Genomic DNA, 20,558 nt, shown 5'->3' with positions numbered 1-20,558 from the left:
CCTCCCAGTCTTCAACAGCCCTGTTCTGGAGCAACACATTTAAACAAGAACCATCATCCTCATTAATAAATAAACACCCAAGCAAAGATGAGAGGATGAAAGACTGATTTTGTATTCCAAATATAAATATATTGTAAAGCAACATAAGATGTAAAACCATCTTTAACAGCTGGATTTTAACTGCTGAACAGCCAGAGACCTGCAGGTAAACAAATTGGTAAATAATATTACAATAAAGCTTTTCTTTTTCTATCTACATTTGAACTGAAGCAGCATCTAGAAACAAAACTTCCAACATGACGTTAAAGCTGTTTTCATCTACTACAACAAAAAGCACACACACACTTACCTCTCCTTGGTGGTTTTGGGAAATTCGGGACGTTCTCCAGTCACAAATAGAGTTCACCACTGGATTTAATCCAGTCCAATTCAATCCATTTGATTTATATAGCACATTTTATGAAATGAAAAATACTTTATTAATCCCCAAAGGGAAATTCAATTTTTATAAACATAAACAGTTTCTAAAGTGCTGCACAGAATAAAATAAAAACAATGTTACAGTACTAAAATATAAATAAATACAAGGTATTTACAAATGTGTATAACAGCAAAGGGCAAGGGTAATGGTTTAGCATAACCAGCTTAACCTTCGAAGTACTAACTCTCACCAATGATCTGCCTAATGTTAATGTAATTCTGAAGACATACAAGATTTAAATTGCTTGTTTGTTTCCCTGTTTCATGTGTTGGTCTTGCTGTCCATTGGCAGCCGCCACAATTCTTTAAATTAAAAAATAATAATCGTATGATTTCTATGTTTACTACTAATGTCCACTCGAATTAGGAATAATATCAGAGTAGTTCAGATTGGGGATAAAACTGACAGGCTGTCAGCCAATCAAAACACGGAGAATTTCCCGCTTCCGTAACACTCCCCTCCGATTGGTCGAATCGTTTTACCTATGTTGCATTCCATGAAGCCTAGAAATTACAAAACTACCTTCCTCTTTACCGTCATAAGGCGACTCAGTTAAATTTTTTCCTTCTGGACTGAAAAATCATTCAGGGTTTGATGACAAATGTTCGGGGCTGGAGCCTGAGAATGCCCAGGCCAGGCGATAGGATGATAACCAGCAATAAAAAGTCATTGTTGAAACACCATTACATTCAATTTATTTATAAAGACCTTTAGTCCCAGCTAAAGAAAATGCCAAACATCTAACATCGGTGAAATAAAAGCATTGTAAGCATTAATAAGATATAATAAAAGAAGCAAAACAAAAAAAACATCAGAATTAAAAACCAAATAAGTTAAATTAAACCAAACAAAATGGGTATGAGAGATGTGTCATCTTCGACACTTGTTATTTTTTGTTTTCTGATAAATTTACCTTTTGTTGTCTGCAAACAGAATTTAATAAGATTTTAGATTCAACAACTTAATTAAAATGAGTTGCAACAAATTTCTTTCCATAACTTTTAAATAAAAGATATTTCATATTTATGACTAGCGCGTAAGGCAGACAGGAGTCTTTGAAATCTTTTGTGATTAAATGATTAGTTATGTCTAATAGCAAAGTTCGAGTATAACAGTAGGATAACATCATAATAAATTCTAGACAAATCCATAATCTTCCCATAATAATGCAGAAAAACAGTAATGTTCCATTCTGTTGGCTTTCTAATATTATATATCCAAATACTTCTGATACTATTATTAGTATTACGTTCAGTGGGTTACCACTACATTGTAATGAACAAATAATATTTTTTTAAAAAGAAAACTTTTACCTATTAAGAACAAGTTTTCACTGTTCTCCCCCCTTGAAAAAAAAGTAAGATTGCGAAAAGATCTTTAAAGAAGAAAAGTCTGTTGCTCATCTGTTTTCATTTAGTCTCCATTCATTTCCATACAAAGTGCTTTTCTGATATTGATGTGCAAGGTTTTTTTGGGCTTTTGTTTTCAGTGTTTTCTTGATTTACGCTCAGCATGAATCCCATTGTTCCAACCTATAAATTGATTTGTTCATGTTTATGTGCAGACCTTTTAGATCTCTCCTGTCATGATCTTGTTGACTTCCTAAACGAGTTTGTATATTCACTGATCATAAAAACAAACAAAACACCTTCCATAAATAGTCACCAGATGGCAGTATTGCACCCCGTTGTAGAATGAAATTGTATTACTAACAAGTATCATTATAATTTCTGCTTGGACTGGCGAGCTGTCCAGGGTGTACCCTGCCTTTCGCTGCGGGGATGGGCTCCAGTTTCCCTGCGACACTTCCTCGGTCTAAGCCGTGAGGATAATGAATGGATAGATGGATGGATCATTATAATTTAATCAAATCAAGAACACTTTTAATGCACTTTATGCAAATTTATGGGCTAAATTAGACAAGTTTTACCATTAAAAGCTGCATACAATTTGTTTTTGTATTATTTTCCGTTCTAATTTTATGGTGAAAACATAGACTGTATGGGTGAAGGACTATAACTTGCGAATATTTCCGTGTTTTCGGCGAACCAGGAAGTGGACGACAGGGAACTATCTTGCGATGGAGCATCTGCATGGCGTTGCAGGAAAGGTTGAAAATGTTGAACTAATTTTTGTGTTCAGATGGACAAACAGGTTAAACGTCCAGGGGTCGGAGTTGGGGTACTGGTGATTGACTCTGCCCACCCTGGCTGTGTTCTTTTGGGGAAACGGAAGAGTGCAGTGGGCAGAGGAACTTACCAGCTCCCCGGTGGTCACCTGGAGTTCGGGTAGGTAGCTTGCTAGCACAATAACAGTTCACAAAGATTTTACAGACTTACAGTGTAAGTTTCTCACATATTAATGTATTTATGAATACTGAATAACTCCCGAACTTTTTCAGTAAACACAAAAAACACGATCTGAATGAATCATTTGGAATTTAATGCTAAAATATGGTGCTCAACTTTAAATTTGCTGTTTTTTAAGTGGAGTTTGGTGGAAGGTAATGATCCCGCAGCACATGGCCTGCTCTGACATTAGAGAAGGAAAAGGATTTGGACATAGACCGTATATGAAAGATGGACAGAGCCTTCGGCAGTAAAAAGTGCAGCCTATGCGGTAGTGTATAAAAGTGCAGTTCCCCCTTCTTCAACTAGGGGCTGGCTGCAAAACCGAGCAAATCCCCATAGACTCTCATGTTAAAAAGACCAACTTCACAGCAGAAATAAACATGTTTACAGCCTGGTTCAAAATTCCATTTTTGGTTTAATAGGTCAAGTCTTCATGACAACTGTGAGAGGACTGAATTTTTTTCTAACTTGCCCATTTAAAAGTAATTTAATCTCGAAGTTTAGCATATTTAGGGGCGTGTTCTTTTGATTGACGGGTACCTGATCTCCCGCTTGAAGTAAGAAGAATGTAGAACAACCACAGTTTTTAGCCAGTTAACAACGTGACTTAGCTTTAGCTTGCTTACCTCCGTTCTCTGGTTAGCTCTTGTTATCTCGGGGTTAGTTCGGTTAGCTCTTCGCTACAGAAAGCTTGGAGTTCACTCAATGTCAATCATCCACCATGACGCTCACAGCCCCGCTCTCAGCTCCACCTCTTTGCCCATATATGTATTTTCCAGGCGAGATGACGCGCATGCCTCTGCCAAAATGGCGATGATAGGAACCGCCCACCGAGCTTCAATTCAGCTCTTCAGAAACCTATGGGTGACACCACGGAGGCTACGTCCATCTCTTTATATACAGTCTATGGATTTGGATGACCCCGATTTCATGTCTTTGAAAGGGAAACATGGGAAGAATGTGCCCACAGAGAAGTACTGGAGGAAACTGGAGTGCATTTAGTGAATGTCCGCTTTGCTTCAGTGGTAAACTCCATCAAACTGGAGGAGCAGTACCACTATGTCACCATTATCATGCAAGGAGAACTGGACAGGAGGCAGCCTGGAGAGCCAGAGAACCTGGAGCCAGACAAGAATGAAGGTACAAGCAGTGGAAATACTGTTTTTAACTTGTCATAAATCATCTGTAGTTCATCAGGTTTAATGCTGAGGATTGACTTCTTGTCTTTCAGGTTGGACCTGGACACGTTGGGACGAGTTTCCTCCAGAGCAGCAACTTTTCCTGCCGCTGGCCGGTCTGAGACAGCAAGGCTTCCAGCCTTTCAGGAGCACGGAAACCTGAATTTCCTTTGTGACATGAGGAGCCTTTCATCGTAAACTGTTATTATTTATTATTATAAAACAACAAATTAAACTTGATGTTGTTGAAAGTGTCTAGTTTGCAATCATGATGAGATTGCCACTCAGATTTATTCTTTGCAATAATTCCAACCTGATGCAAGATGTGGAATTGAAGTGTGGTTTAATTTTCCAGTCAGACCCAATACAGAGTTTCACCACCAGTGTGTGGCGGGTTTAACTCCAGTTTATAGATATATGTAACAGTGTTTAGGGATGCAAAGATACCTCCTATAAAAAAAATTGTGCAAGTGAATGCTTTTGAGCACCAAAATGAGTACAAATAAATCCCTATCAGAGTTCACTGGTAAGGGGTATGGACCAGAATGTAAAATGTAATGTGTGATAAATTGTGACATCAGGTGGGTCACCCTGTATCCGTTTTTTTAATCCACTGCCATGACCAGGCACCAAATCCCCAAAAATGGTCTTTTCTCACAAAAATAAAACTGAATCCAGATTTTTAAAATGACAGCAGTAATAATTTTGCTTCTGGACACCCAGTGATGAAAACTCGAAATAAAAGCCATTTTTAAAACATCGCAAACTTCCTGCATAAGGATGATAAAAATGTTTTTGGTTGGTTATGTTGACATTTATGACAAGGCACCTACATAAACAAAACCAGGGTCTGTCACTGACATGGCCAGATTATCCAATAAGAATTATGGGGACGGTCCCCACTTGGGACCCATGTGGGGGCCACATAGGGCATACACCAGCAGTTTGGACATAAAACAAAATGTATATGAAAGTGAGATAGTTACACCACAGTGTCTAGTGTATTGCTATTGGTACCACTGGCTGAGGTATGTTGGAAATGTCGTTTAACAGTGTATCATTCCCAATTTAGACAATGTTGCTGTGTGGAAGAGGGTCCCTGGAACACTCTGGGCCCAGGGACTCGAACAGTTTTATTTCAGCCCTGGTCACTGAGACAATGCCAAATTTGGACTTTTAATACGGCACGAGTAATGACTGTTTATGCACCAATGCGCATGTTTGGGACGGCCTTCCCGTCAGTCTCTGTAAAGGTCTATTTCTGCTCCCCTATGTACTAAATCTGGACGTCAATAAAACAGTCTTGCATCGCCGTACTCATATTTCCATATGTCTATTATGTTGCCATGTTGAAGTCAGTTCATTTACTCTGGGGCAATTCTGAGTTCAGAGTTCACTTCCATGTTTTGACACCAGTTGGTAGAGATAATGCTTTGATGTAAAGATTGTAGCTGTCTGAAAACACCAGAAGAAGAATAATTTGCTGATCTCACCTCGTGCGTCTTCTTCATGTGCTTTTTATTTGGCGGTTTCTGCATTTTCTTCTTTCTGATCTTCTCTTTTGCTGGTTGTGTGTCAGCTGTACAACTAAACACAACCTCTGCTATTTCGACTGGTATAATATGGATACCAACGGTGGTGTTTTCAGTTGATACTATAGTGTAATCATCGATATTTTAGTCTTGGTTCGTCTCAGCTACACAGGTAAATGAGGAAGCAAATGGCCTCCCGCCAGCAGCACACACACCACCAGCTGTTAAGAAGTATGGACCAGAATGTCAGATGCAACAACGGACTTGCTAATCGCATGACACCAGGTGCTTCATCTTGCAGTCCCCTAAATTACCGGCTGAAAGACTCCCAGCATCTTCTTAAATAAGGAGTTTAAAGTTGTTTTTCGTGGATTTGGTTCACTGCTATGACGATGCACTTCCATGCCCAAAATCTGCCTTTCTTGGCAAGATAATACTACATTTTTAAACACAGCATGTTAAATAAATGCTTTGGACAATCTTATTTAAAAGTATCAGTATCTGCAATACTCCTTTTTTACTTACTCATTTTTACTTGATATAGAAAAATAGAGCGTAACATGACAATTATTTTAAAATTTTGTATATTACACATCCATGAAAGAGATTTTGGATTTGGATACTGGACACAGTTTTACAACTTTTGTTTTATTGATGCTTGAAAAACTTTTGGTCATGTAACTCATGAAAAGTTTATTATATAACAGAGGGGTTCCCAAATCTATAGATGGAATTTTATCCTTATAGTGCACCCACCAGTTAATGCCCATGACATAGAGAAACAGTTTTCTCCTTTTAAAATAAGTGCTGGGGTCAGACAGGCATCATGTGTCCTGTTTTTTTTTTGTCTGTGGTTCATTGTGCGACAGGTTGCATTGATGTATGCAGATGATGTCATTTTATCTGTTACAATGCTGCTGCTCAATCACATTAAGTAAATGTAAAGAGGATAAACATGATGGGGGTTCATCTATTCATCTGCGCTTCTGTCCATCTATCCATGAATCCATCCATCCATCCATTTTCTGCCGTTTATCCAGGGTCAGGTCGAGTAGATAAACTCTGTAAACATCATCTTATCTCTGATGGACCCGAACAGACTTCAGTCAGGATCTTTTTTGTATGTGGAGTCACTTGGAGTCCGATTGTAAATCTGGTTCTTTGTGTCTTCCACAATGTAAAATGAATGAATGAATGAAAAAATCCAATCTAAATTCTTTTCACTGATGTATAAAATGTTTAATTCCATCAATGACTGGAAGGAATTTGACATTCACGCAAAACAAACATTCAACAACTAAAGCTGCAGCTGTTATTATGAAATATACATTATTGTTTATTCACAAAATGCTTTTGCATTTATTCTAAAATGTGATAAAACAGCAGATTAAATCAGGATGTAAGACTGAATAAAAAAAAAGGATCTTTTCTCTTCACATCAAGTTGGCTGTGGTGATGCCTGCTGCTAACAGCACGGTCCAAAGGGTCGCCATGGCGGTTGCTACGGCACCGTTAAAGGTCTTATCGTGGGCGTAGGTGATGATGTGGAGAGCTCCGCTGTAGGCCTCCTCACAAGTCGGCTGGATCTGATCCTCTGGGAGGAGGAAGCCGTGTGTCCCATTGTCTCTCAGCTCAAAGGTGTAGGCTAATGAGATCCCCAGCATCCGGGCCCAGTCTCTGGATGAGCCAGAGTTGGGGTCTGAAGAAAGGTTTATTTTAAGGTTAGGTAAAATGAGGTAGTAGTCGGTTGTTTCTGCAGTAAATACATACATAATATATCTGGTGAGGCTCCAACTTTGTAGTATTTCCCGTGGACGTTGTAAATAGCATCGGCTGCTTTCAGTCCCACTTCCATCTGAGGAACCAGAAAATAGCTTTTGTCAGGTAATCACTGCCATGCACAAGACTACTTTCGTGCTCTAATACGAGTCTAAAACAGGAGATTTGGAGAGTAAAATGTTCTGGGGCTTCATCTGTATTCATGGCTCCATCCTGCGATCGACATATTACAGCAAAATGAGCAGAGAATTCAGTCACTTGAAAAACATGAGAAATGTGCTCCTAATGTATGACGCCATCTTCGATATGTCGCACAAACACTGTGGTGGGGGTGTGAGAACAGAGTGAGGAAACACTGCAGTCACAGTGTGCTTCTAGAAATATCAGCTTGAGGACTGAAGCTGTTTCTCACACACAACCATCTCCAGGGTTTACAAAGTAGGTCTGAAAGAGAAAATATCTAGTTGTTGATGTCAGAGGAGAATGGACAGACTGGTTGGAGATGATAGAAAGGCAACACGAAGTCAATTACGCGCTAGTTCCAATCAAGATATGCAGTCTCTGAACACAAAACATGTTCAACCTTGAAGCAGATGGTGTACAGTCACTTTTTCCCCAACTCCTCGGTAAGGAAAGTAGCTGTCAGGGAAGGTAGAGGGGTCTAAAAAGCTCTGTTTCCTCCACGGGGTTCAGGATGGCTAGGGGTGGGTCAGTACGCATTCTTTTTGCATTTACAGTAAAAAACACAGAAGGGACCCACGGCATCTGATCCAACCCGTACTATATTATAGAGAAACGTTGCTGGTCTGATGAGTCTCCATTTCAGCTCCACATGCTTTGACCCACTTTTGTTCCATGAATACCAGCATGACCTGGTTTAACCAGCACAGCCTATCTGAGTCCTGCTGCTGACCATGTCCGTCCCTTTATGAGCACAGTTTAGCATCTTCTAATGGAAACTTCCAGCAGGATGATGCACCATGTCGCAAATTCACATCATCTTCAACATGATGATGAGTTCACTCTCCTCCAACGGCCTCCAAAGTCACCAGATCTACATCCAACAGAACAGCTTTGGGATGTGGTGGAACGGGTGATTCTCATGATGATGTGGTGAAACGGGAGATTCTCATGGTGATGTGGTGGAACGAGAGATTCTCATGGTGATGTGGTGGAACGAGAGATTCTCATGATGATGTGGTGGAACGGGAGATTCTCATGGTGATGTGGTGGAACGGGAGATTCTCATGGTGATGTGGTGGAACGGGAGATTCTCATGGTGATGTGGTGGAACGGGAGATTCTCATCATGATGTGGTGGAACGGGAGATTCTCATGGTGATGTGGTGGAACAGATTCTCATCATGATGAGGTCGAACGGGAGATTCTCATCATGATGTGGTGGAACGGGAGATTCTCATGGTGATGTGGTGGAACGGGAGATTCTCATGGTGATGTGGTGGAACAGATTCTCATCATAATGTGGTGGAATGGGAGATTATCATCATGATGAGGTGGAACGGGAGATTCTCATGATGATGTGGTGGAACGAGAGATTCTCATGATGATGTGGTGGAACGAGAGATTCTCATCATGATGTGGTGGAACAGATTCTCATCATGATGAGGTCGAACGGGAGATTCTCATCATGATGTGGTGGAACGGGAGATTCTCATGATGATGTGGGGGAACGGGAGATTCTCATGGTGATGTGGGGGAACGGGAGATTCTCATGGTGATGTGGTGGAACGGGAGATTCTCATGGTGATGTGGGGGAACGGGAGATTCTCATGGTGATGTGGTGGAACGGGAGATTCTCATGGTGATGTGGTGGAACGGGAGATTCTCATCATGATGAGGTGGAACGGGAGATTCTCATGGTGATGTGGTGGAACGGGAGATTATAATGATACATACCACATACATCCCATTTAAAGCTAAACTCTTAGTATTTTGTAACATAAATAAATTAAAAGGTTTATTTGTATCTATCTGAAATTGAACTGGTGCAAAACGGGATTTAAACATTTTGTTATGTAACACGTTCATTATTTATTCATTAACTCATTTATTTATTTGCTATGTTATGTACTAACTGACCTTCTTACTGAACCAGCCAATGTTTTGGACTCAATTTGCATCCTGGTGACAAAGTTTCATAACAGCTACTGCACATAAACATTAGTAATGATCTCAAAATCTGAGGCAGTATTTGGAACAATTTTAAACTTCTAAACTAATCCTGCTCCAGGTTTGTACTTTTTTCTTCATAATAAAAGCCATACATGCATCATCCTGCTTTGCATAGAGTAATTCTCTCTGGAGATTATTACCTGCATCAGCGTCTCTGCAAACAACAGACAGGCCTTCATTCTCTACTATCAGTGTTTTGCAGCTTCCTGCAGTTCTGCCTTGCCAGCTGAAGGCTGACGGTTCTTGAATGTCAAGTGTGTTGCTGACATCTGTCACGGTACCATGCATGTGGTTCCATATGCTGTGTAAAGTCCTGATGGATTTAACTCCTGCAGAATTCAGCTACTGAACTGTAAACTCTGTATCCAACAGAGATCTGCACGAGTTCAGCGTCTGATGAAATTTATGTAAAGCATGCAACCCTGTGTTTGTATATGTACATACCAGCTCATCGTAATTGGAGGCGCTGAAGTTGGGGTGTCCGTAGGGAACCAGGAGCAGCTGGCCGTAGGAGTGGATGGTGAGGAAACACAGGAAGTCGTCCTTTCTGCTTCCTACGAAGTAAGTTACAGCTTGGGCCTCGGGCTCGGATATGGGTCTCGTCCCGCAGTAGATTTCTGAGCTGCAGTTTGTTGAGATTCCGACAGCTGCAAATGTTGGAAGAAAACCTCAATGTTTGGATAATGAAGGAAACTGATCTGGAGATAAGGATTTTTTTTTTTTTTCAAAAATTCACAAATGTTTTTTATTGTGTAATTGTGCTGCAAATGTGGGCGTTTGCGGCACAGTTACACAAATCCCCCAGAAGAAATAGGCATGTAATACGGAAGCTCATTCCAGCCACTCAAGAATAAAAAATATCTCAGAGTTATGAGATTTAATTTATGATATAGACAGCTAGAGTTCTAATGATTAGATAAAAAAATGACTGTAATTAGATTCAAAGTAATTCCATCCATCCATCCATCTTCTGCCGCTTTTCCGGGGTCGGGTCGTGGGGGCAGCAGCCTAAGCAGGGAAGCCCAGACTTCCCTCTCCCCAGCCACATTTGCCAACTCTGCGGGGGGGATCCCAAGGCGTTCCCAGGCCAGCCGAGAGATATAATCCCTCCAGCGTGTCCTGGGTCTTCCCCGGGGTCTCCTCCCAGAGGGACGTGCCTGGAACACCTCACCAGGGAGGCATCCAGGAGGCATCCTGACCAGATGCCCGAGCCACCTCAACTGGTTCCTCTCGATGCGGAAGAGCAGCGGCTCTACTCTGAGCCCCTCCCGGATGACCGAGCTCCTCACCCTATCTCTAAGGGTGAGCCCGGCTACCCTGCGGAGGAAACCCATTTCAGCCGCCTGTATACGAGATCTCGTTCTTTCGGTCACGACCTACAGCTCATGACCATAGGTGAGGGTAGGAACGTAGGTCGACTGGTAAATCGAGAGCTTCGTCTTTGGCTCAGCTCCTTCTTCACCACGACAGACCGGCGCAGAGTCCGCATTACTGCAGACGCCGCACCGCTCCGTCTGTCGATCTCACGCTCCATCCTTCCCTCACTCGTGAACAAGACCCCGAGATATTTAAACTCCTCCACTTGAGGCAGGACCTGACTCCCGACCCGGAGAGGGCAATCCACCCTATTCCGGCTGAGGACCATGGTCTCAGATTTGGAGGTGCTGATTCTCATCCCAGCCCCTTCACACTCGGCCGCGAATCGCTCAAGCGAGAGCTGGAGATCACGACCAGATGAAGCCAACAGGACCACGTCATCCGCAAAAAGCAGGGGCCCAATCCTGAGGCCACCAAGTCGGATCCCCTCAACACCTCGGCTGCGCCTAGAAATTCTGTCCATATAAGTTATGAACAGAATCGGTGATAAAGGGCAGCCTTGGCGGAGTCCAACCCTCACCGGAAACGAATCCGACTTACTACCGGCAATGCGAACCAAGCTCTGACACCTGTCGTACAGGGACCGGACAGCTCGTACAAGGGGGTCCGGTACCCCATACTCCCGGAGTACCCCCCACAGGAGCCCCCGGGGGACACGGTCGAATGCCTTCTCCAGGTCCACAAAACACATGTAGACTGGTTGGGCAAACTCCCATGCCCCCTCCAGGACCCCAAAGAGGGTATAGAGCTGGTCCATTGTTCCGCGACCAGGATGAAAACCACACTGCTTCTCCAGGAGCCCTGAATAGACCTTACCGGGGAGGCTGAGGAGTGTGATTCCCCTGTAATTGGAACACACCCTCCGGTCCCCCTTCTTAAAAAGGGGGACCACCACCCCAGTCTGCCAATCCAGCAGCACTGACCCCCGCTGTCCACACGATGCTGGAGAGGCGTGTCAGCCAGGACAGCCCCACAGCATCCAGAGCCTTAAGGAACTCCGGGCGGATCTCATCCACCCCCGGGGCCTTGCCACCAAGGAGCTTTTTGACCACCTTAGCGACTTCAGCCCCAGAGATAGGAGAGTCCACCCCTGAGTCCACCAGCTCTGCTTCCTCATCGGAAGACGTGTTGGTAGGATTGAGGAGGTCTTCGAAGTATTCCCCCCACCGACCCACAACGTCCCGAGTTGAGGTCAGCAGCTCCCCACCTCCACTGTACACAGTATTGATGGAGCACTGCTTCCCCCTCCTGAGCCACCGGATGGTGGACCAGAATCTCCTCGAAGCCGTCCGGAAGTCTTTCTCCATGGCCTCACCGAACTCCTCCCATGCCCGAGTTTTTGCCTCGGCAACAGCCGAAGCCGCATGCCGCTTAGCCCATCGGTACCCATCAGCTGCCTCCAGGGTCCCACAGGCCAAGAAGGCCCGATAGGACTCCTTCAGCTTGACGGCATCCCTCACTGCTGGTGTCCACCAACGAGTCCTGGGATTACCGCCACGACAGGCACCAACGACCTTACGGCCACAGCTCCAGCTGGCCGCCTCAGCAATAGAGGCGCGGAACACAGCCCATTCGGACTCAATGTCCCCCGCCTCACTTGGGACATGTTCGAAGCTCTGCTGAAGGTGGGAGTTGAAGCTCGCTCTGACAGGGGACTCAGCCAGACGTTCCCAGCAGACCCTCACAACACATTTGGGCCTGCCAGATCTGACCGGCTTCCTCCCCCACCATCTGAGCCAACTCACCACCAGGTGGTGATCAGTTGACAGCTCCGCCCCCCTCTTCACCCGAGTGTCCAAGGCATGTGGCCGCAGGTGCGATGATATGACTACAAAATCGATCATCGAACTGCGGCCCAGGGAATCCTGATGCCAGGTGTACATATGGACACTCTTATGTTGGAACATGGTGTTCGTTATGGACAATCCATGACGAGCACAGAAGTATAATAACAAAACACCATTTGGGTTCAGAGGGGGGGGGGGGGGGCATGCCTCCCAATCACTCCCCTCCAGGTCTCACTGTCATTGCCCACGTGAGCATTGAAGTCCCCCAGCAGGACAATGGAGTCCCCAGAAGGAGCACCCTCCAGCACTCCCTCCAAGGACTCCAGAAAGGGTGGGTACTCTGAACTGCTGTTCGGCGCATAAGCACAGACAACAGTCAGGACCCGTCCCCCCACCCGGAGGCGGAGGGACACTACCCTTTCATCCACCGGGGTAAACCCCAACGTGCAGGCACCAAGCTGGGGGCTGATGAGAATGCCCACACCTGCTCGGCGCCTCTCACCATGAGCAACTCCAGAGTGGAAGAAAGTCCAGCCCCTTTCGAGGGTACTGGTTCCAGAGCCCAAGCCATGCGTCGAGGTGAGTCCAACTATATCTAGCCGGAACCGCTCAACCTCGCGCACAAGCTCAGGCTCCTTCCCAACCAGAGAGGTGACGTTCCACGTCCCTAGAGCCAGCTTCTGCAGCCGGGGATTGGACCGCCAGGGTCCCCGCCCCTTGCTGCCGCCCAGCTCACATTGCACCTGACCCCTACGGCTCCTCCTGCAGATGGTGAGCCCACGGGAGGTGGGGCCCATGTAACCCTTTCGGGCTGAGCCCGACCGGGTCCCATGGGTGAAGGCCCGGCCACCAGACGCTCGCTCTCATACCCCACCTCCAGGCCTGGCTCCAGAGGGGGGTCCCGGTAACCCGCGTCCGGGCAAGGGAACATTCATGCCCAGGTTGGTCGTCATCATAGAGGTCGACGAGCCGTGCTTAGTCTGGTCCCTCCCCTAGACACCTGTTTGCCATGGGTGACCCTACCAGGGGCATAAAGCCCCCGACAACATAGCTGTCCCTCCCTGAGCCGTCACCTTATCGTAGTGGAGGGGTTTGTGCGTCCCGAAGATCCTAGCAGCTATGTTGTCGGGGGCTTTATGCCCCTGGTAGGATTCAAAGTAATTATGAGATCAAATTTTAATATTATAATTATTACTATAAATCTCATAATTACAACATACTTTGTAAATATTGAATCTTAAGTGGCAGGAAGGGGCTTCCATACATAACAATGAGCAAATTCAGCTGATTTAAGAGATCAAACTTTGACAAACAGAAGAGAAAAGCAGCAATAACACTTACTGCCCCAGTTGGCTTCAAAGTTGCGGTTGAGATCGGTGCCATAACAGTCGCCTGAAGGTCCCGGCGACCTGTTTTTCCTCCACAGTCGAGTCTGAACAGTTCAGAACGCTGAGTCAGTCGATAAGAGACTCATTCAGGAATGTATTAAACGGCCACTTGACATTTCTGTAAATATGAAATCTGTCCTTCTGCTGCTGCTGCATTCTTTCCCCACTCTTCACAAACAAAATGATTTCATCTTGTAAGCATGGGAAGCAGCAGAAATAATTTCCCAAAATGATTAAACTGCAGATAATTTCTCCTAAACAATCAGCAATCCTTTCATATCCTGCACTTTCAGAGCCTAAAGACGAGTACTGACTGTGCTGTCCTTCCAGGAGTAGATGTAGCCATCGATGTTGAGCACCGGCGTGACGTAGAAATCCATGTTCTTCATCATTGTTTCCATTTTTCGATCTGTTTTGTATGTTTGCAGAATCTGGTGAAAAAGGACAAGAAAAACCTTGTTAGAAGATTAACAGAAGACATGCTGGACACAGACGTTTAACAATTAAAAACACAAGTAAAAATCTTATTTTATTTTGTTTGTTTTTTTTGTCAGGGGTGTCAAATATATGACCTTGGGGCCAAAACTGGTGAGCAAGAGAGTTCAGTCCGGCCCGTGGGAGGGATTTGGGAAACGTGAAAATTGAGAATATTAAAGACACTCTGCAGAACTTTTGCAGCTTTGCAGCAACACTCCTATCGACGGCTGATTCGCTTCCATCTTCATCGTTCCTGTGCTGTAACATCTTCCCAGCCAGTAAAGGTCAGTCTCATCTGGACCTATCCATTTACTAGTGCATGAAGTGAAACTCTGCTGCAATGACATGCAGCAGTGCTGGCTCCAGAAATGTGAATTGTAGAGGTCACTGTGCCACCAAACGAGTTTTAATCTGGGAATCTTGCGTAATTCGTCTTTCACATTTGAAATGATTCGTTCAGTGAATATGTTTGTTTTTCTTGGAAGGCTGAAATAAAATACACTAATTTGTAAATAAAGAACTTGAACATGAGATCCTGCAACCAATTTCACACTACGTTACCCACGATGCACTGCGCATGCTAACCAGTGATGCTGCTACGGAGAAGCTAAAGATACAACATTGACATCAGACGCTTTGCCTGCTTATAATTATTTACTGGAATATTCTGTATTGTCTGAAAATTAAATTTAAGCAGGTAAAACTTTGGTATTGCCAATTATTTTCTAAAATGGCTGTTTTCATACAAGATGCAACACTTTATCTTCTTTTCTTTCACAAGTTTTTATCTCATTTCAAACTAAAAAAAAAACTGAAATGATCTGAACTTCGTTCAAAGCTGAAAAGAACTCTGAAGGTGAACTTTTCATTTGAACCTGCGGGAACTGAACTTTGCACTAGTTCATTGCTGACTTGACATCAAATCAACCTTTACGTTTCCTTTGAACTAAAATCAGTTGGACACACCTGTTTTTACTGGCTTACCTGTTTGACAAAGTACTGACAGAAAGCTGGAGCGATCCATTCCCTGGCGTGAATCCCACAGTCCATCCAGATTGCTTTCTTTTTCTGCTCAGTATTTAAACCAATCTGAAAAAAAAATCCAAATTAACTCATGAACACACAATTTTAACCTTGTTTTTATCTGGAATGTGCATCACCTTCAGCAAGCTAATAGTCCTCTTCTCATAAGTCTGTCCGTAGTCCACGATGGTGACCAGGTCGGGGTAATCCTTCACCATCTGAGCCATCCAGGTACTGATCTGCACAATGGAGCATTGTCATGCTGTTTATTAGCATATGTATCCACTGATCTATCAAAACAGTGAAGCTGAAATGAGCTTTTCCCACCTCCTCCATGGGATGGTATCTGAAGTAGTCATGTTCCACTCTGTTGCACAGAAAACACAAAACAATGAAGGTGCACACTTGTTCTTTGTCACCAAGACAGAGAAGAAAAAAGGCAAGAACTTTAAACATAAAGTGAAAAGTATCTAAAACATTCTGTCGTTAGATTTTTTACTTTATGTTTTATGTTGGGTATTTGAACTAAATATGACAATAAATCAGTTAAGTGAATATTAATGATCGAGTATTTCATTACATACACTGTGTTCCCAATGATTCTGTGTGTTTTTGTTTATTTCTCCTAAATAATCAGTGCAAATGATTTTAAATGTCAAATCAGTCATCAAAAATCGTATCATATCGGCTGATATTGACATTAAAAGTCAATAGAAATCATTGATATCAGCTTCTACTTTTTTAACTACATAACTTTACACAATCTGCACATATTACGCATTAATCTCTTTAGTTAAAGGTAGAGTATGTAAGATTTTCAATATTTTCAAAATAAATTAACTAAAAAAATAACTACAGTCATAATTAGATAGTTTTCTTAAACATGTAGATTCCAGTCTGTCCATATTTGATGCGTTATTAAATTACAAGTTTAATTAATGACAAAGACCCTTCTTGAATGTTTTCTGACCAGTAAAAAAAAAAGTACTTTTTTCCACCAGTAGGGGGAGTATAAGCCCATTTATTGCAGAGCGGCTCTGAGCTACAGCTCACAAGCGATTCCTGGCCTCATTGGAGCTGGCAAGGAGGAGGGGTGAGGGGTGAGTTTTGCTCATTACTGTCAACCTGTGTCCGTTTGTGGAGGTAGCAGTTTTGTGGTTTTGCTCATGACCTGGTGTTTGCCACCTGGTGGTGGAAAGAATCGCCTTGAAATCTTACATACTCTGCCTTTAAGTCTCCGGTAACTCAAATTGACAAAATGAGAGATGTCCTGTATAGTTTTCTGGAAAAATTTTTGTATGACACAACTTGCTTTGAAAATATCGGTATCGATGGATATCGGTGTAAAAATGGTAAATCGGATATTGGTAAAAAAAAAAGAAGGCAGTATTGAACATCCTTAGATTATATAATAATCTGGATTTTGTTGGTTAAAACAGCCAATAATGAAAACATCAGTAAATATCCAGAGGTTCAGATTATTCTGCAGAACATTGAATCTGTTGGAAAGAACTGAACATATGTGGACACTTCCTGCCTGGATCTCATTGTGGAAACCAGTTTGACTCCCACTGTTGCTGTTTGGAGGTCTCAGGGGATGGAACTCGATGGGCTTAGCAAAGGCCTGCATTAAGAGTCCTACCATCTTACTCACTCATTCCAGCCCAAAACATTGCCCTACCACCACCCTGCTTGTTGGGACATGTACACATCCACTAGAACTCTGTCCATCCTGACCATTCAGTGCAGCACGGCATCCATCAGAGAATAAAAGTTTTCCGTGCATATGGAAGCTTTTCCTGAAGTATTTAACCCAGAATTGTCTGGAAACTGTTTAACTGAAAGGTTTAATTGATGAATCTCTCACACGTTATTCAGCTCTGTTTCCACTGAACGGTTCGGTTTGGTTCGCAAGTTTCAGACCAGTTTAGCCAGTTCAGGTGAGTGTTTCCGCTGCAAGTTGGACCACCGCTGTGCATGTGGCATTTAGACCAAATATCTGTTGTAGCATCAGACTAGCGCAACGACAACTAACGTGATGCTGCAAACAAAGAAAAAAACCGAATGATACCTGGGAAAGTTTGCAGTTCCAGAGTCGAGCAGACCTTACTGTTGTTTGCAGGCATTGTTCACCTTTCCAACATGGACTGAACCACTGACTGAATAGCAGCGATCTTTGTTTCTGCTTGCTTTTGTTGTGAGCAGTGACGTTCGGTTCTTTGGGATGTTTTTTTAATGGTGACACAAAATAGCTAACCTGACCAGGCCGAACCGAACTGCTCAGTGACTTTTGTAAACCCTCATATTTTTCCATTTATGATGTGTCTTTTGTGCTCTTGGGTGTGTTTAGCTGTTCCTAAAGCAGCCGTGGTTTCTTACATGTTTCCCTTCGGGACAGAAATTCCATGTTCTACCTTTTAGTCAGCATGTTTCCACAAATTATCGCATTTTAACAAAAACTTTGCATGGTATAATGAACCTTGTTTACATTACATTGATTTGTGAGTTAAAAAAAAAATAGCATAAATTATTAATTATTGTAGTTATGATCAGAAACAGATATCAGGATGGATTATGATTGACTGATAGATCACACAAATGTCAGGATACTGTTGTTCGTCTGTGTGTGTAGAAGTAATTTTGTGTTTATGCTCATTGTCAGGTTTAAAACCTCTGTGACATGTAAAATAAAGAGACTGACTCAGACTCAGTTCCAGTCCTTTGCAAAGGGAAAAGGAGCAGTCTTAGAGCATGCACTGAAACTCCAAAACTGTCTTAAGCTTGTTACATACTCCACGAGAAATGAGAAACTTTTTTTTGTTCTCGAGGCTCCGAGAAGAAAATGACGTCATTTTGTTCTTGCAGACTCGTTTGAAGACAGTTTTTGACACACCGGGCTGGCAGAACTTTTTTCTTGAAGGTCTGCGAGAAGTATCGTGTGATTGGTTGGACATTGGAGGTGGGCGTGGTTAACACGGCGAAAGCATGAAGCGGAGTTGCTGCTTCCATATGTTTGCTGTTGCGGGCAAAACGGATTGTTTTGATGAAACAGCTGATCGAGGTGGTGAGCAAGTACGAACATTTTTACATGTGGCAATAAAACTCTCGGACCCAGCCACGTGCACAACCCGCCCTGCCGCGGACGAAGCTGCTCGTTAAATATGTAACAAGAAAAGTACTCTGAGAGCGGAAACCTCCGCCAAGCACAATGTTAAGGAATCCTTTTAAAACATTCCTGGATCCAAACGGTGATCCGGATCACCACCAAAATTTAATTAGCTTTTCATTTTTACATTTCCAACAACTCTTGAAATATTTATAAAAATCTGTCCGTAACCTTTTAAGTTATCTTCAGCAAAAAGACGCCGGGAAAAACAACCTCCTCGGCGAAGGTAACAACCGGCACATAAAAGCAGACATCAGCCCCCGCAGTGATCCCTCCCCACTGCAGACGTGCTTCTCGTGGAGGATGTATGGACCTGCCGAACAAGACATTTTTTCTTGTTCTTGCAGCCTCGAGAGTAAGAACTGAGTTCTTGCTTCTCGGTGAGTATGTAACAAGCTTAACCCCTTGCTCAAACTTCTGCGTAGGCTTTTATAGACGCATTGGGGTGTGACCACACACCATTGGATAAACAATACATCAGGGCTGTCACAATCTGCGGTTACGATTTTTTGGTGCCGGTTCAATGTAACTTATGATTCTCACAATTCTTCAATTTTGCTGATTTTTGTAAACTAAAAACAACAAAAAAAGATATATAAAACTTTCTTTGCTAGTCATTTTTCTTAATTTCAGTAAAAAACAGCACAGTAGACAGATCATCATTCTGCTGCCACAATGCCCAAGAAGACAAGTAAAAAGATCAATAAAAAGAATAAAAATGACAAAAATCTTTTATAATGGATTATTTTTATTTATTTGGGGAAAAAAAGATATTTAAACAACAAAAAAAAAAATCTATTTTTAAATTGTGAAGCAAAAAATCTGGATATTCAATTCTTTTCGATTCGATTCCCCACCTCTACAATACATGCCAGACATTTTACAGTTAAAAGGCAGATTAACATCTTTTCTATCGCAGTTATTGTGAAAGCAGTCAAGCGTCAGTTTTAAACAGCTTGTAATAGTAGACACTAGATGCAGAAATAAACAATGGAATACTCTGTTCAGGTGAATCTCTCTCTCTGGCCTGTAGTCTCCTATTTCAACGGACAATGTTATACTCTGGCTGATAACACATAGTCAAAATGAACATTGTCATAATGTATCGAAACAAATCATAACATATATGTACATTTTCTAACACTCATCATGCTGTGAAAGCAACAGTGTGACCCATTTAACCATTAAATATTATATATATTTATAAAACATTATTTATTTAACCAAAAGTTGTCATTAATAATGATATGGAACCATGCAGGTTATTTTCAGACAATAAACATTTAGGAAAACATTTATTTATTACCATTATAACTTAGAAAAAGTTCTTCAAATTCAGATACAAAGAAATGTTTAAATGCAACTGATCAGGAAGTGTTTTTACTAAACAAGCTCACCGGTCGACTGCAGCTCCTGCTGCTGCTGAGAGCAGCAAGACAACGCTCATTCCCACCAAGTTCAGCATCGTTTCTTCGTCCAGTCTGCTGTCTAGCTTCACCGGTCTCAGTATAAACATACCCGAGTCATATACACTGCTTATTCAGCTGTACAGACCTTACAGGACACGTGTTTGCACTTTCTTAGTTAATGTTTCATCTGTTGATAGCTTTGATTGAGTTCCACCATTTAGATTAAAAAGAACCTGCAGCTTTTTCTTAATAATTATCTTTATCGATCAGCTGTTCTTCCTGTGACGTTGTTCTCAATTCACTCAGATGGCTGATTAATTGATACAAACAACCATAAAAATACAGATCTGAGACACGTGCTGTCAGCTTTAAATGTTGTGTAAGTCTTTTTTTGTTATCGCTCTTATCTTCACTGACT

General features: G+C 42.6%; 2 protein-coding genes across 2 annotated transcripts; one reads left to right on the top strand and one right to left on the bottom strand.

Annotated features, from left to right (window-relative positions):
* Positions 1-2,591: 2,591 nt before the first annotated feature.
* On the top strand, positions 2,592-5,286 carry LOC306773857 (nucleotide triphosphate diphosphatase NUDT15-like). Its single transcript, XM_079263799.1, has 3 exons — positions 2,592-2,769; positions 3,776-3,972; positions 4,064-5,286. The coding sequence occupies exons 1-3, from the start codon at positions 2,624-2,626 to the stop codon at positions 4,171-4,173; spliced, it is 453 nt and encodes a 150-aa protein (XP_079119925.1). The 5' UTR covers positions 2,592-2,623; the 3' UTR covers positions 4,174-5,286.
* A 1,689-nt stretch (positions 5,287-6,975) lies between these two features.
* Positions 6,976-20,247, bottom strand: cpo (carboxypeptidase O; the record flags this gene model as incomplete). Its single annotated transcript, XM_079264128.1, has 9 exons — positions 6,976-7,241; positions 7,313-7,397; positions 9,958-10,160; positions 14,019-14,109; positions 14,380-14,496; positions 15,527-15,631; positions 15,703-15,804; positions 15,893-15,932; positions 20,129-20,247. 9 exons carry the CDS (start codon positions 20,245-20,247, stop codon positions 6,976-6,978), a joined length of 1,128 nt encoding a protein of 375 aa, XP_079120254.1.
* Between the last annotated feature and the right edge of the window lie 311 nt (positions 20,248-20,558).

Source organism: Telmatherina bonti (genome assembly GCF_933228915.1).
Source record: "Telmatherina bonti genome assembly, chromosome: 24".
Taxonomy (NCBI): domain Eukaryota; kingdom Metazoa; phylum Chordata; class Actinopteri; order Atheriniformes; family Telmatherinidae; genus Telmatherina; species Telmatherina bonti.
This window is presented reverse-complemented; position numbering and strand designations above follow the sequence as displayed.

Excerpts from the sequence above, each read along its gene's own strand:
- LOC306773857 (XM_079263799.1), top strand. The coding sequence starts at position 2,624 with ATGGACAAACAGGTTAAACGTCCAGGGGTCGGAGTTGGGGTACTGGTG. Across the intron at positions 2,770-3,775 it reads GGTGGTCACCTGGAGTTCGG|GGAAACATGGGAAGAATGTG; the intron begins GTAGGTAGCTTG and ends TGTCTTTGAAAG. Across the intron at positions 3,973-4,063 it reads GGAGCCAGACAAGAATGAAG|GTTGGACCTGGACACGTTGG; the intron begins GTACAAGCAGTG and ends CTTGTCTTTCAG.